Source organism: Seriola dumerili, unplaced genomic scaffold (genome assembly GCF_002260705.1).
Source record: "Seriola dumerili isolate Sdu_G_001 unplaced genomic scaffold, Sdu_1.0 BDQW01000468.1, whole genome shotgun sequence".
Taxonomy (NCBI): domain Eukaryota; kingdom Metazoa; phylum Chordata; class Actinopteri; order Carangiformes; family Carangidae; genus Seriola; species Seriola dumerili.
This window is the reverse complement of record NW_019174723.1, coordinates 5,345,942-5,360,730: the sequence shown is the minus strand read 5'-3', so window position 1 is coordinate 5,360,730 and position 14,789 is coordinate 5,345,942. Positions and strand designations below refer to the sequence as shown.

The window sequence follows — 14,789 nt, the reverse complement described above, 5'->3', positions numbered from 1 at the left end:
GAAAATTAATGGTTAACTGCAGCTGAAGAAACAGCAAGGTTTTAGCATCAAGAGCAGCAGCACCGATCTTCTGACTGTCTTCATGGTTTAAGTAAAAGGCTGAGACAAGCTTCAAATTTCATATAAGACATAATGAATATCTCTTGACAGTACAGATGTCCTTTTAGGATTTGAGATCAAGCTTCTTCCTCTAATCACTGCATGATAATGGCTCCAGATGTGGATCAACACCAGTTTATTGCACCTCAGTACAGAACTGATCTGTGGAGTGAGTTGAAGTATCTCTTGTACCTCAGTGCGCCTTTTTTCCGAGCTGCGACAGCGGTCTGTGGCTCCGAAGCAGAAGCAGCTGGTGCAGCCCTTCGGGTTGGTTGGGTCCAGGTGGAATGTACCAACTCTGCATTGATCACAGCGAGATCCCTGGACGTTCTCCTACAGGTGGAGGACACACAGCAGGTGAGGACACACTGTGGGTTCAGAGGGACACGTGTGTGTGTGTGTGTGTGTGTGTGTCTGTGTGTGTTGTCCCACCTTGCAGAGACACTGTCCCGTGAAGGAGTCACACACTCCTCTCGGTTCCCGCCTCGTTCAGTCACATGGCCCCGCAGTTTGGGGTAACCATAGAAACCAGGAGCGCAGCGTCTCACAGCGACGGCCGACGACGTTGTTCTTACATTCTGGAAAAAATAACACAACATTGTTAAAGTTCAAGATTCAAACTGTTCACGTCTATTCATCAACTCCATCTGTGGATCGATTTCTCTGTCCATAAAGACCAACCAGTGACCTCTGACCTTTATGCACTAAAATGTACCGCAGTTTTGCATATGATGAGTATTGCATTGGTGATGTTTATTGTGTGGTGTGTGTGTGTGTGTGGTGTGTGTGTGTGTGTATGTGGGTTAATGCCAGGTGCTGGGACCTTAAGTGATGAAAGCCTTTAGGCAGAAAAATAATTAGGTTGACATCCTTGTCTTGTCAAGGCAGAGCTGACACATTCCTGTGTGTGTGTGGGTGTGTGTGTGTGTTGTTGTGTGTGTGTGTGTGTGTGTGTGTGTGTGTGTGTGTGTGTTGGTGTATGTTACATAATTAAACACAATAGACGGAGGGTTACAGAGTTGCAATAGTTACAACTCTAACCACATTTAAAAACCTCTCACTCCCACAACCTCCCACTCACATTTATATTCATAATTCAACTATGGGGCTAGAGCCAGCATTCGATTAGCTTGGTTAACAGACATAAATCAACATAATAATTAATAATTGGACATTTGAAGACGTCACCTCACACTCTGAGAAACTTCTGATATTTTATGGATAAAACAACTTATCGATTAATCGAGAAAAAATTGGCTGATAATGAAAATAATGGTTAACTGCAGCTGAAGAAACAGCAAGGTTTTAGCATCAAGAGCAGCAGCACCGATCTCTGACTGTTCTCATGGTTTAAGTAAAAGGCTGAGACAAGCTTCAAATTTCATATAAGACATAATGAATATCTCTTGACAGTACAGATGTCCTTTTAGGATTTGAGATCAAGCTTCTTCCTCTAATCACTGCATGATAATGGCTCCAGATGTGGATCAACACCAGTTTATTGCACCTCAGCACAGAACTGATCTGTGGAGTGAGTTGAAGTATCTCTTGTACCTCAGTGCGCCTTTTTTCCGAGCTGCGACAGCGGTCTGTGGCTCCGAAGCAGAAGCAGCTGGTGCAGCCCTTCGGGTTGGTTGGGTCCAGGTGGAATGTACCAACTCTGCATTGATCACAGCGAGATCCCTGGACGTTCTCCTACAGGTGGAGGACACACAGCAGGTGAGGACACACTGTGGGTTCAGAGGGACACGTGTGTGTGTGTGTGTGTGTCTGTGTGTGTTGTCACACCTTGCAGAGACACTGTCCCGTGAAGGAGTCACACACTTCCTCCTCGGTTCCCGCCTCGTTGCAGTCACATGGCCTGCAGTTGGGGTAACCATAGAAACCAGGAGCGCAGCGGTCACACTGACGGCCGACGACGTTGTTCTTACATCTGGAAAAAATAACAACCAATTGTTAAAGTTCAAGATTCAAACTGTTCACGTCTATTCATCAACTCCATCTGTGGATCGATTTCTCTGTCCATAAAGACCAACCAGTGAACTCTGACCTTTATGCACTAAAATGTACCGCAGTTTTGCATATGATGAAAAGTTTATTGCATTGTGTGTGTGTGTGTGTGTGTGTGTGTGTATGTGGGTTAATGCCAGGTGCTGGGACCTTAAGTGATGAAAGCCTTTAGGCAGAAAAATAATTTCAGGTTGACATCCTTGTCTTGTCAAGGCAGAGCTGACACATTCCTGTGTGTGTGTGTGTGTGTGTGTGTGTGTGTGTGTGTGTGTGTGTGTGTGTGTGTGTGTGTGTGTGTGTGTGTGTGTGTATGTTACATATTAAACACAATAGACGGAGGGTTACAGAGTTGCAATAGTTACAACTCTAACCACATTTAAAAACCTCTCACTCCCACAACCTCCCACTCACATTTATATTACATATTCAACTATGGGGCTAGAGCCAGCATTCGATTAGCCTTGGTTAACAGAAAGCAGGGAACCACTGATGGAGATGGATTAAACAGATAAAACATGTCAATCTGTAAAACAGACAGATTTTTCATCTCTGGACAGAGCCAGGCCAGCTGTTTCCCAGCTGTTTCCCAGCTGTTTCCGCGTATCCTCAGTCTTTATGCCAAGTGAATCTGCTGGTTCTAGCTCCATATTTACGTGTGTTTCTGATCTTCTCCCCTTACTCCAAGAAAAAACACGAAGCAGCATTTTTACCAAAATGGTGACTATTCCTTTAAATGTGAGTGTTTCATCTTTTCCCTATTCATCCTTAAATGACATATATATATATATATATATATATATATATATATATATATATTTGAGTCATTTTATGTCTTTATTTAATAGCAGCAGAGGAGACAGACAGGACATGCAGGTAGAGAGAGTAGGGAAATAACATGCAGCAAATGGTCCCGCTCAAACCAGGGACTCGCCTAAGCATTCGACCATGAGATCACCTCGAACCTGTTCCTCCTTGTCACAACCACCTCTTTGTGTGATAAGTGAAAAATATGAGCTGCCTTTGCAACTCCAGTAATAGTGGCTGCCCCCAGAGAGCCTAAGTCTGTTGGACGTATACGTTCAGAGGTAACTCTGCATCAAATGGGGCTGGTTAGGACGAGGACAGACAGCTACTGTGTTGTTGGCGGTCTTCAGGGGAACCAGCGCTGACAAGAGTTGACAAGTACAGCTAGCCAAACACACAGGCAACCAACCCCGCGTTAGGACCAGAGCCAAGATCGTGTCAGGAACGGGGGAGAAATAACTGCCTTTTTAGGTGTTTCCAAACAGAGGCCTGAAATTTGAGAGTTGAGCTTACTGAACCAGAAACGTTATCTATCACACAGTGGTGGCAGAGTGGGGAGCAGAAGATGATTTATTGCTTCTGAACAACATAAAAGCACTTAAACTGAGAGGAAACTGAATTTATTCCTCTCACCGTTTCATTTTTTTTGAGCGAGAACGAGGGGGATTACTGATCACCGCCCGCAAGCTCCTCGAGCCCGAAACAATGTCCCTGAGGCACAGCAGTAAAAATCAATCATCATTTCCTCTGTCTCATCACGTCCCACCTGCACTGTCCGCTGAGCGTGTCGCAGCTCACATCAGGGGAGGTGATGCCGGGCCGGGAGCAGTTGCAGACCTCACACCCCACCACCGGGTGGCAGCCGAACGTCTGGGGCTCACACTGGGTGCACTCAGGGCGCAGAGTCCTCGGAGGGCAGATACAGTCCCCGGTCACAGGTTCACACAACCTTGTACCGCAGTTACAGGCTGCAGGGGAGACGAGAGGAGACAGAGCTAGTGACAGGAAAGACAGAATCCTTCAAAATAAAAGTCCTCCATTTCAAAAACAGAACGGAGGGAGAAAAAGGAGACAAATCCACTTCAATTTTTTTTTTAATTTAAATTTTTCACACATGAAACTGAGAAGATTTGTAATTTTTGTCTTGTCCCTGATGGACTTCATGTAAATTCTTTCCTTTTCTGGGAATCTAATCTGGGACATTATGTTGTATAAAATTCTAACCACAGTGTGTCATAATTTGCCATCAAGTTAAGATTAATTGTTAATTGTATGTTGTTTTATTTGTGAGGAAAAGAAAAACAAAAGCTATAGCTAAAGCTAATTATTTGTCATTCAGCCAATCAGAAACCTACGTCTGCAGTTGGGGAATCCCCAGTAGCCCGTGGCGCACATGGAGCAGTCTCGGCCGATCACGTTCGGTCTGCAGCGGCACTGTCCGCCAAACGCCTCACAGGTGTCGCTCTCGGCTCCGACCTCGTGACAAGCGCACGGCATCGCCCCGTTGTTGAAGAAGGCTGACAGAGACACGGCCGAGCTGAGGCAGAACTTAGAGGCCGTGGCGGGACTGAGAGAGGAAGAATCATGTTACCTCAAATGAAGGATATGTTATACATAAAAAGGGGCCACAGTGGCTCATTAAAGTGTCATTCTCCTTCTGAGATACTGACTTGATGTAGAAGCTGTTTTGGCCACAGTTGCTGATGAAGTCATAAGATTTGTCTAGAGGTTCCTCGTTCAGGTAGCTGGAGCTGTAGCTTATCTGAGGCACGACCAGCACATAATCCTGGAGACAGACAGCAGGTTAGACAACGTTCTTCATTTGTGTACCAGCAAACACATGCTGCTGCAAGGTCTTATGGGAGAGACGGCACAATCCGAGCTTTCAGGAAATAACTTGAGTACTTTGGCTTCCTACTGTATTCATTTAATGTAAAATGACAATGTCGAATCTGGCTGTCCCTTCAAATGACATTAGCTGAAGGATAAGTGCATGTTTTAAATGCCAACGCAGTGTGAAGTTTATCCCAAAGAACTTGAATGCAACAACAGCACCAGAGAAATGGAAGAGTCATCAGAGCTGTGCAGGAGATGTGAAGGTTTTAATGTGGAGGTTGTGAAAATATCTCTCATGTAAGTATAATGACGACACAGAGGAAACTTCAGAATAAAGCCAATAAAGAGCACAGTAGTCTTTACAATAGAGAGAGATTTTAAGGAATGAAAGGTGAGGAATGAGGCGGTAAAACTCACCAGCCACAGTGTCTTGCCTGCAGGGATCTGCACTGTGAGGAAGACCTCGTGGTCCGTCACATCCAGGATGATCTGATTCTCAGAGATCAGGACGTTACGGCAGCCGTAAGCGTGGGGACAGAAGGAGGCGTTGGCGTGGCCTAAAGGACAATGTCAAATTTGATTAATATGTTCTCACCTAACTGTCCCTGTGTTTGTTGCTCTTTATTAATCTCTTTGCAGTCAGAATCACACTGATTGCAGATTCTGTATCTCGGATACCCATCGCACGCTCTGACCTTGCCAGATTCGTCCTCCGTTAATGTAGACCTGTACGGGATAGGTGGGGTGGAGAGGCTGGTGATAGTGGAGGATGAAGACGTAACGCCCCAGACTATGGACACGAGTCGAGAACACCGCTGCATTCTGGGTAAAGTGGATGGTGTAGGAAGAGAAGGAAAAAAAAGGCGGAGAAAGAAACAAATAAAGATAAGAGTGGTGACGGGGATTTTCAGGTGTCAGAAATATCTTATCTTCTTATGACACACATAAGGACACACGAGGTACTGGTCGAATATGAGTCAGAGTCCAGATTTGAGTTGTTCATAGTCCATTTCGTTCCGTTAACTCTGATCCTCCGTCGGCCTTCGTACCTGCAGTGAGTCCAGTCTGACGTGGTTGCCGTTATCTGCTGCGTGTGGAGGTCTGTCTCCTCCGCTCCAGGCCGGCTCGTCTCTCTGGTGGAAATGCAGAGGAGGAGCTGCTGCGGGGGAGGCCAGGATGGGCTCCTGCATGGAGGAGCTCTGCCCGTCCTTCAAGACCAGAGAGTCTGACGGGGTCTGGAAGCGTGAGGCGGCGCAGGAGGAACTGTGGCAAGACGGGGAGAGAGGATGGTTTATGCAGATAGTTGTTGGCAGCTTTTATAGGTATGAACCATTATCTTATGCTACTTTACCTGTCAGGTGAGAACTGTCCATGAGTGCTGATGCAGTGGACTTTAGGCTCCACGTACTCCATGGTGAACTGGTCTTTAGGCACCAGGTACACTTTGTGCTGCAGACAATGAAGAGACACATATGTTGGCTTTTTCATAGAAGTGCACATCAAAAGCTGCAGGGACTGATCAGTCAACTTAATCAGAAAATTAAACAATGATTATAATAAATTTAGTCATTTAGTAAAAATATACTAATTAGAGATTCTAAAATGTAAAGTAAGATCGCATTCAAGTCACTGTAAAGTGAAAATTATTTTTTGGTTTTGGCTCATTTGACAGGAAAAATATTGGAATTGGACGAAATCAATAGTTAAAATGACAAAATATTCTCTGAGGTGACTGATCACTAAAAACATCCCATTAATTGATAAAAAAAAAAAATCCTCAAGCCCCGGTATACAGACACATCTAACCATCTAAGAACATTGACTGCTCCAGGTTTACAACATCTCGAATGTGAGCTCATCATGTGACCACTGCATTCCGGGTCTGATCATGTGACATGGGTGTGGTCCTCACCAGGAAGAAGCTGGCACGGTCAGAGATGAGCTGGACCTCGGTGTCGGTGGGTAGAGAGAAGACAGCCACTCTGTTCTGAGCATCGATGGCCACGACTCGACACAGGAAGCTTCACACACACACACACACACACACACACACACACACACACACACACACACACACAGTGATTAAGAGCTGTTGACACACTTGATGAAGCACAGACAGTAACAGTACACTGTGAACCAGCTGTGTCCACACATTATAACAAGACCACACACAAACTTTTCACTGCAGCCACACGAAACACAGTTAACCCCCTCCCAATCCAATATCATAATAACAATGATGTAAAATGAGGCCTGAAACAGGGAGCACCCGTTTATTGAACTGATACCGAGTTCAATAAAGATAAGTGTGACTCTGGAAAAGGCTCTGAATCGACAGAGGGAACAGATGTGAGATCACCCTTGTACCTGTATTTGCAGTGTAGCAGGGTGACAGTGTGCTGGTGTGTCCGTGATCCCGGCATGTTGACGGCCACAGACAAAGTTTGTGGCAGTTCTTCTTCGGTGGAATATTCCACCACCAGGACGTAATCACCTGCAGACGGCAGACGGGTTTGCAGCTCCACGCTGATCTGCAGCAGAAATGTAAAAATATTTATTCTATTTATAAGCCACAGAATCTGCTCATCAACCGGCTCATTACACATATTACACAAACATTTTCGACATTTCACTCTCTTACGTCGTAGCCACTGCAGACGGCCATGTCAGGGTGGCGCGGGGTGACCTTCTCAGTTGGGCAGGGGCGTGGCAGGTGGTTGTCATGGCGGCAGCTGGCGTCATTGCTGGAGATGGAGGGGAAAGAGTCCAGGGAGAGATACCTGTACAGCAGGCAGCTGGAGAGACAGAGAGAGACAGAGCTTAGAGAGGACAGACAGACAGACAGACCAAAATGTTTGTTTCTGTTTATTTTTATTAATTTATTTATGAGGACCACGTGTCTTCACAAAGACAGACACACCAAATGTCCTCACAAGGATAGCACGTTTGAGGACATTTTCATGCTCTTCACATTTTTGAGAGGAAAGTTTTTGGGAAAGAGCCAGAACTTGACACTGAATTAAAACTCCACCTAGAACTTTGCTTAAGTTAATATTAAGATGTGAAACTCACATGAGGCTGTCTTCTGCTAACTGATTTAAAGGAATTGTTTGACAGTTTGGGGAATAAGCTATTATGGTATATGAGATTTAGATGTGCTGGTAGGCAGCTTTATTATCTTATCTTTGCACAGAGCCAGGCAAGTTGTTTCCCCCTGTTTCCAGTCTTTATGCTGAGCTAAGCTAACAAGCTGCTGACTGTAGCTTCATATTTACTGACGTGAGACATGAGAGTGGTGTCTCACTGGCAAGAAAGTAGACAACAGTAACTTTAGATTAAACTATTCCTTAAATTAAAACCTGTTTTCACATTGAAAAACCACATGACAGAGCACTAGCTAAGCATATAAACAGATGTGGAGCTGTGCTTGATGAAATAATGCTCTGGTTGGTTGATTTTTACTGTAAGATGTTTGTGTATATTTACTTCTGGCTGGCGTCAGGTGCAGAGCTGTAGGTGCAGGGTTCTGTGACCTTGATCTGCAGGATGGGAGCTTCATAGTAGGCACTGGGCAGCAAGACTAAGTAATCCTGAGGGTAAAACAGAGCATTGATACAGTGTTATTGTGTAAATGAACAATAAACACAGAGTGTAAAAAAACTTAAACATAAACTTGTATATTTGTGGGAGTTTTGGTGAATAAAAACATCCATCCTGGTCTTTATCCTGGGTTTAAGTGTTTGTATGCTTGTATAAAAACATGTGTAGTGTGTGAGTGTGTGTGTGTGTGTGTCTCACCAACAGGATTCCCTCAGCCTCTATAACCACAGTCCAGGTTCCCGGGTTCAAGACAAACGGCTCCATAAAGTTATTCTGGGGAACGTTGACGAAGGTCGGCTCCACACTGGGAGCGAAGACGATCTGTTTGGTCTGTTCTGAGCCTGGAAAACATTTACAAAATGCACAGTGTTAGATATTACAACTGAAATACAATCAAAAGAGAGAATGAGTGAAAGCTGTAGATGCATTTGAGGGAAGAAAATGTGAAAATTAGGCAACAAAACTTAAATTAACAGCACTAAATTTAACAATAAAATGTGATAAATATGCAATAATACCACTGTAGTGTAACCACGAAATTATCTTACAACAAAACACACACAAATTACACACACACATTTCTTGTACTGATGTCTTGTTCTAGCTCACACTCAGAAACATTCATACTGATGCTCTTTTGTGATTGGTGGAGACCTACCTCTGCGGTTCACCTGATAGGCTGTTATTTTACCGTTGGAGGTGGCGCCCTCAGAGTTTACATATCTGAGGATGAAACGAGTCAGATAGACGTCTGCCTCGCTCACATAAACCTGAAGCTTCACTGCGGTCTACAGGGTCGGGGTCCGAAAGGGACGAGTGGGGGTGGGAAAGGGGAGGAGAGGAGGAAGTGTGGAGGATAAAAGATGTGAATCCTTAGTCTTAATATTTCCTGAACGTTTGCACTGATCTGTGGCCCTCGAAGGTGAGAGAGGGATAGAGCTTCCTGAGCGAGAGCAGAGGCCGCCACCAACACGTTCAAAAACCACCAACAACCACATATGTCCCTCCATCATCTGTCTCGTCTGACAGATAAGTCGTGAAGAACAGAAATACAAAGAGGAGGAAGAAGATTTGCACCCAGGAGAAACTGTGCTCCAGATACTGTCAGTCAGAAACTTTAGGAAGTAATTACAAGTTCGAGAGAGAAAGAATTTCTTTACCTAATGCAAAATCTTACTCTCCACACGACGGCTAATGCTGTGTCAAAGGTAATTAGCAGAGAAGCCACCATGCGTACAAAAAAACTATCTATTAACATTTCAAATCTATGTCTTTAACCTTTTACCCCACATGTTTTTTTCATGTCCTAACTTGCTAAATCAAAATTGTTCATATAGCAAGATACCGTCATCATCACATGACGCAGACAGAGCTGTGTCTGAACCATTTTAGTTCAGTTACTTTTTGGTTGTTTCTTTGTTGGTTCTCATTCCTTGTTGTGTCTGTTTTCAGGCTACTTCTGTAGTTTTAGCTAATTTCTCTAATTTCTAGGAAACTGCATTATCTCTGTTGATTAACATTTCTGTTTAAGCTGCTGTACTGATAATGCGTTTTAGTTTCATGGAGCTATAAGATAATAATCGTGGCACAGGGTTGAGACTTTGTTGTGTATCTGGAACACAGCCTGAGTCTGGAGCCAAGCATGAACAGAGAAAAGAGGTGAGGATGTGCAGTTTTAAAACCAGTATTTTCTCCACTGCACAGGGAGAGATGGAGGGAATGAGAAAAGAGGTGAAAAACACAATATTCCTCTTCCATCATCTCCTTTTTCTAATCCTGGAGTAGGTGATAAAAGGTCAGAAAGGAAGGGGGGGGGGGGGGGGGGGGGGGGGTGGCAGAGTCATTTAGTCCCAGTGCAGCACTTACAGTTACCACAGTAGTAGTTCCAGCCGTCCTCTATGACCGACACCCTGCCCCGAACATCCGAACCCCCCCAGTTGGCGTAACGCAGCACCACATGGAAAAGGTCCGGAGAGCTGACTGACACCGACACCAACACCTTGGACTGTCAAGGGACCCGCAAGCAAGGCAGCAGAGCAAAGGAAAGAGAGAGAGAGGGAGGGAGAAAAGTGGGAGGGACGGAGGGAGGAGAAGTGATTGAAGAAAAGAAGGAGGTGAAAAATAATAGAAAGCAGTAAGATGGGAAATTAAAGGAACAAGGAGGGATGGGAGAGTGAAAAGAGGCAGGAATGAACAGAGAGGAGACGGGAATGGAGAGACAAGGGTGTAAGAAAAAACCAACACAGGCAGAGGAACCAAGCCAAGAGAAAGACCTTAATACCATCACCTGCACCACCAAAAGCAAACCATCAGTCATTAACAACACGTTTACCCTCACATACAACCCAAAGTGTTTCTCTTTGGATTTCCACTTTTCAGCACAAACATCCACGAGAGCTGAGGAGTAAATAACCTCCAAAAATATCTGTCCTGAAGATCCACTTGACGCTTTTACAGCTTTTGCAGCAAAATCAAATACAGGACAAGCTTGTAAAATGTTAACCTCCTGTGTATTTCAGAGGTTTATGTGCTGAGAAGTGATTCTACCAAAGAGAAATAAAACCCCTGTAAATGTCCACACAACACTCAGCCATGGAGTAAGCTGTCTAATTCATGCAGGAGGAGAATAAATGATGGGCCACAGTCACAAAAATATCTATGTACACAAAATGAATACACAACATAATTGCACCTTTGAGCATGTTAAAAAATACACATCAGCTTTTTTACAAGTTATTTTTAAAAAAACAGGTTACACGTAACAATAAATCTGAGAGATGACTATAAATATATACTTTACTGAAGTGTATAAATGTGTCATCAACATTTATATCAAACATTAGTAATTTGTTGTTCATCTTAAATCTATTTCCCTTTGAGCTACAAATGAAATCTGAATTATAACCGTGTAGTTGAAAGGTGAGAGGTCAGACAGTTGTGTTCCTACCTGGATTGGGGACATCTGAGCGTAACCTCTCCAGCTGAAGTCTTTGAACTCCAGGGGGTTGTAGCCGAATCGCACCGGTCTGCCGTCCAGCATGGTCCCTTCCTCGATCTCAAACTTCAGGTGATGGAGGTCTGGGAAGTAGTGATCTGGACGAGGTCTGAGGACACAGGAAGATCCGTTCAGAAAGGTCAACATGAGGCTAAAGCAGAAACATCACAGTCTGGATGACAGTTTAAAAAAAAGGTCTCTAGCAGGTGTGAGACATGTACTTTCCCCCTCATTTGAAAACGTCTTTATTGGTGTGCTGATAATGTTCAAGACATATTTACATTTTTGTCCAAATAAAGCTGGCAATAGGAAACAAGATATTTCCCATCCAGAAGGAAGCTACTGCATTTTGTTTCTTGAGATATCTATGTCCAGTTGGATGTCTTCTTACATTCCTACTATATTGTTCTTTCTGTGTCATTGATTATGTGTTAACAGAAAGTGGAAAAAGACAAAGAGTAAGAGCAAAGAACTTATAAAAAACCTTCTTTTCTACATGTTTATCATTTGGTTAATCCACAACATTCAGGGATGGAAGGAGACTTACATAGCAGCATTGTTTTTGTGATATAAGGCAACTGGAACTATGGGAAATGTAGTCTTTAATTCTGAAACTCACAACCATCCGTGTGAAAAATTAAAGCTACTAATCATCTTTATCTTTAACAGTTAATTTAACAATTATTTACTGATGTTTACAAGTACAACAGACACAACTGAACAGGTGTGTTAAGCTGCTGTGGCACTCACAGGTTACACTTAGCTCCCTCCACGTTGGGTCTGCAACGACAACGGCCGTTCCTCTCCCCACAAGACTGACCTGCTGAGCCGCCGATGTCACACTGGCAACCTAAACACACAGCACACACCCGTGAGCATGTAAGCATGAGCTCTACGTCAACAAATACAAGAGAGCAGCATCACAGCTGAGGAACACTTACCCTGGCAGCCAAAGTAGCTGTGCTCCTGCAGGTTGTAGTACCCATCTTTACAGGTGGAGCAGGTTCCACTGCAGGCGTTTGGCTTACAGTGACACTGACCAGTTTCCTGTCAGGCCCAAGAAAGAAATGATTATTATCAGCGTGATAATAGGAAACATGGAGAGTGATCTTACAGCGCTTTTATATGAATTTTTAAAGTGAAATTATAGACAAGAAGCACAGGATGTTTCAGAGGAAGCTCACCTGTGCACACTCTGCAACACCACTCAGAGTCCCTGCAACGTGACACTCACAGTCTGCAGGAGGAAGGAGACACACAGATATTAGTTCATTTATGAGCTGCATTAACTGCATTCAGTCTAACAGACATTGTGCAGTGTGTGTGTGTGTGTGTGTATTGGAAGTCTATCTTACTGGAGCATCCCTCAGGATTATCAGGAGATAGGTTCCAGTACAGAGGTTTACATCTGTCGCAGGCTGGACCCTCCACATGACGACGACACTCACACTGGCCCTGAGTGAATAAATACACAAGTAAACCACGAGTCCATTTCCATTGCAAATATTATGGGAAATTTTACACCATGAAGTAATTACAGGTGACAGATGTTTACCGGATAAGTAATGATGTTTTTATTTAACAATAGTGCACATCAAAATAAAATTACATCAGATTTGCCCTGATCTGGGTCATTAATTGTCACTGCTTTCATCTCAGCTATTTTATTTGAAATCTGTGTTTCTCCTGTTAAATCATGTTATTGAATTTAATTTGTGAAAATAATCAAAAGACAAACAAAAAAACAAACAAACACTTACCACTGGCAGCTGCACCGCATAGTGAACAGAGCCGGCAGGGTGACAGGTTCCAGCTTCAAATGTCAGAGAAAAACAAAAACCATCACTCAGTTTGTTGTAAGGCTGAAGTGTGAGTTTGGGCATCTACAGTTGTTACTTTTTCAGGATTGAAGTGTTAAACACATATAACTGATATATTTAATATATATTCAGTACATAACAAAACTGTGTAATATTGCATATCACTAAATGTTGAATAATTGAAACAACAGTTGAAGTGCACATGTTCATTTTAACCTGTATGTCTGTGTGTGTGTGTGTGTGTGTGTGCGCGTGCACAGTTACCTTGGCAGTTTGGGAAGCCGTAGGAGCCGTGTGCACAGCTGTCACACCTCAGTCCCACCACATTGGGCAGACACACACACTGTCCCGTCACCTGGTCACAGCTGGAGTAGCGAGAGCCGTCTGCAGAACACTGACAGGCTGCGACACACACATCGTCACCTCCAGTTATTCACCTGTTTACTCACTGATTGATGTTTAATGTGTTGATATATTTACTGATATATTCTGAATACTTTCTGAAGCCACTGTGGTGAATTTACCTCCAAATTGTATCACAATATACAATATTATGTAATAATTACATTGTTATATATTGTATCTTTTTTTTTGTTTCAGTTGTTTGTTTTTTTAATCATAAATAATTATATTATTGCATTCTTATTCATGTTTCAAGTTTTTTCAGTTTTTTATAATATAATTACATTATTGTATTTTAGAACTTTTTTTTCGATATTATGAAAAATATCGCATATGGCAGGAAATATCGTGATTGGCCAAAGCCTACTAAGTAAAGTACTTAAAGTACAGTAAATATACTTAGTTACATTCCACCAGTTCTGTCAATAAGCATCACGTATCAGCACCAAAAGCAGCTTTATAAATGATACAAAGTTAAGGTTTCCATTATTTCTTTTTTCTACAGGTATTTGAGGCACGATTAGTTCAGCGACTTACGTGTGCAGCTTGGGTAACCATAGTAACCAGGAGCGCACTGGTCACACGATGCTCCGCTGTAATTGGGCCGGCAGTGGCAGTGACCTGAAGCAGTGCAGCTGGCGTCGAGTGAGGTGCGAGGATCACAGGAGCAGACTGAGAACAACAACAGGTCAAAGACGGTGTCATCAGGTCGATGTCTGGGTTTTAGGAATGTTTCAGGAGCATATTTATTACAGTAGCATGATATTTGAATTGCAAAATAGCTAATAATTGCTAGACATCCTCGCGATGAGCTGGATGACTTCCTGTTGGAATTAATTTACCAATTTCATTGTTTTGGACGTAATGGATGAAATTGGAATAATACAAAGAGTCCTTTCAGGGGAGTATGTGTCAGTATTTATTCACAGTTTTGCAGCTGTTCCTTTTATAATGACTATGTACTGGGAAAAATTCATTTTGAGCCAGTGCTACCAAATGTGTCCCCTACACCAGCATCACCTCACAGCTGAGAGCTTTTCTTGGGGGCCTGGTGTTCGACCTTTCTGAAAATATCAACCGCTCCATCACTGTTTTTACAATTAATTTTGAAGCTGTGATTTTACATTGGTCTGCATTTAATTGCACTTCTAGCTGTGTGGTATCAACTTGAAACTACATATATTACAACAGTATTGATTGACTGTGTTCGGGAAATATTTTGC

At 43.2% G+C, this 14,789-nt stretch overlaps 1 protein-coding gene across 1 annotated transcript in view; it reads right to left on the bottom strand.

Moving 5' to 3' along the window:
- The window catches only part of lama5 (laminin subunit alpha 5), a 100,069-nt gene that overhangs the window by 31,554 nt on the left and 53,726 nt on the right, over window positions 1–14,789 (bottom strand). The window contains exons 15-37 of the mRNA XM_022763104.1: window positions 14,104–14,238; window positions 13,429–13,566; window positions 13,105–13,157; window positions 12,700–12,799; window positions 12,529–12,581; window positions 12,286–12,391; window positions 12,095–12,194; window positions 11,297–11,453; window positions 10,216–10,354; window positions 8,548–8,690; window positions 8,236–8,339; window positions 7,391–7,544; window positions 7,117–7,280; window positions 6,662–6,770; window positions 6,101–6,198; window positions 5,799–6,012; window positions 5,445–5,571; window positions 5,167–5,306; window positions 4,584–4,699; window positions 4,269–4,480; window positions 3,680–3,881; window positions 1,888–2,032; window positions 1,654–1,794 (exon numbers count right to left, since the gene is read on the bottom strand). Coding sequence (XP_022618825.1) covers window positions 1,654–1,794; window positions 1,888–2,032; window positions 3,680–3,881; window positions 4,269–4,480; window positions 4,584–4,699; window positions 5,167–5,306; window positions 5,445–5,571; window positions 5,799–6,012; window positions 6,101–6,198; window positions 6,662–6,770; window positions 7,117–7,280; window positions 7,391–7,544; window positions 8,236–8,339; window positions 8,548–8,690; window positions 10,216–10,354; window positions 11,297–11,453; window positions 12,095–12,194; window positions 12,286–12,391; window positions 12,529–12,581; window positions 12,700–12,799; window positions 13,105–13,157; window positions 13,429–13,566; window positions 14,104–14,238 — 3,050 coding nt within the window. The remainder of the gene's footprint in view (window positions 1–1,653; window positions 1,795–1,887; window positions 2,033–3,679; window positions 3,882–4,268; window positions 4,481–4,583; window positions 4,700–5,166; window positions 5,307–5,444; window positions 5,572–5,798; window positions 6,013–6,100; window positions 6,199–6,661; window positions 6,771–7,116; window positions 7,281–7,390; window positions 7,545–8,235; window positions 8,340–8,547; window positions 8,691–10,215; window positions 10,355–11,296; window positions 11,454–12,094; window positions 12,195–12,285; window positions 12,392–12,528; window positions 12,582–12,699; window positions 12,800–13,104; window positions 13,158–13,428; window positions 13,567–14,103; window positions 14,239–14,789) is intronic.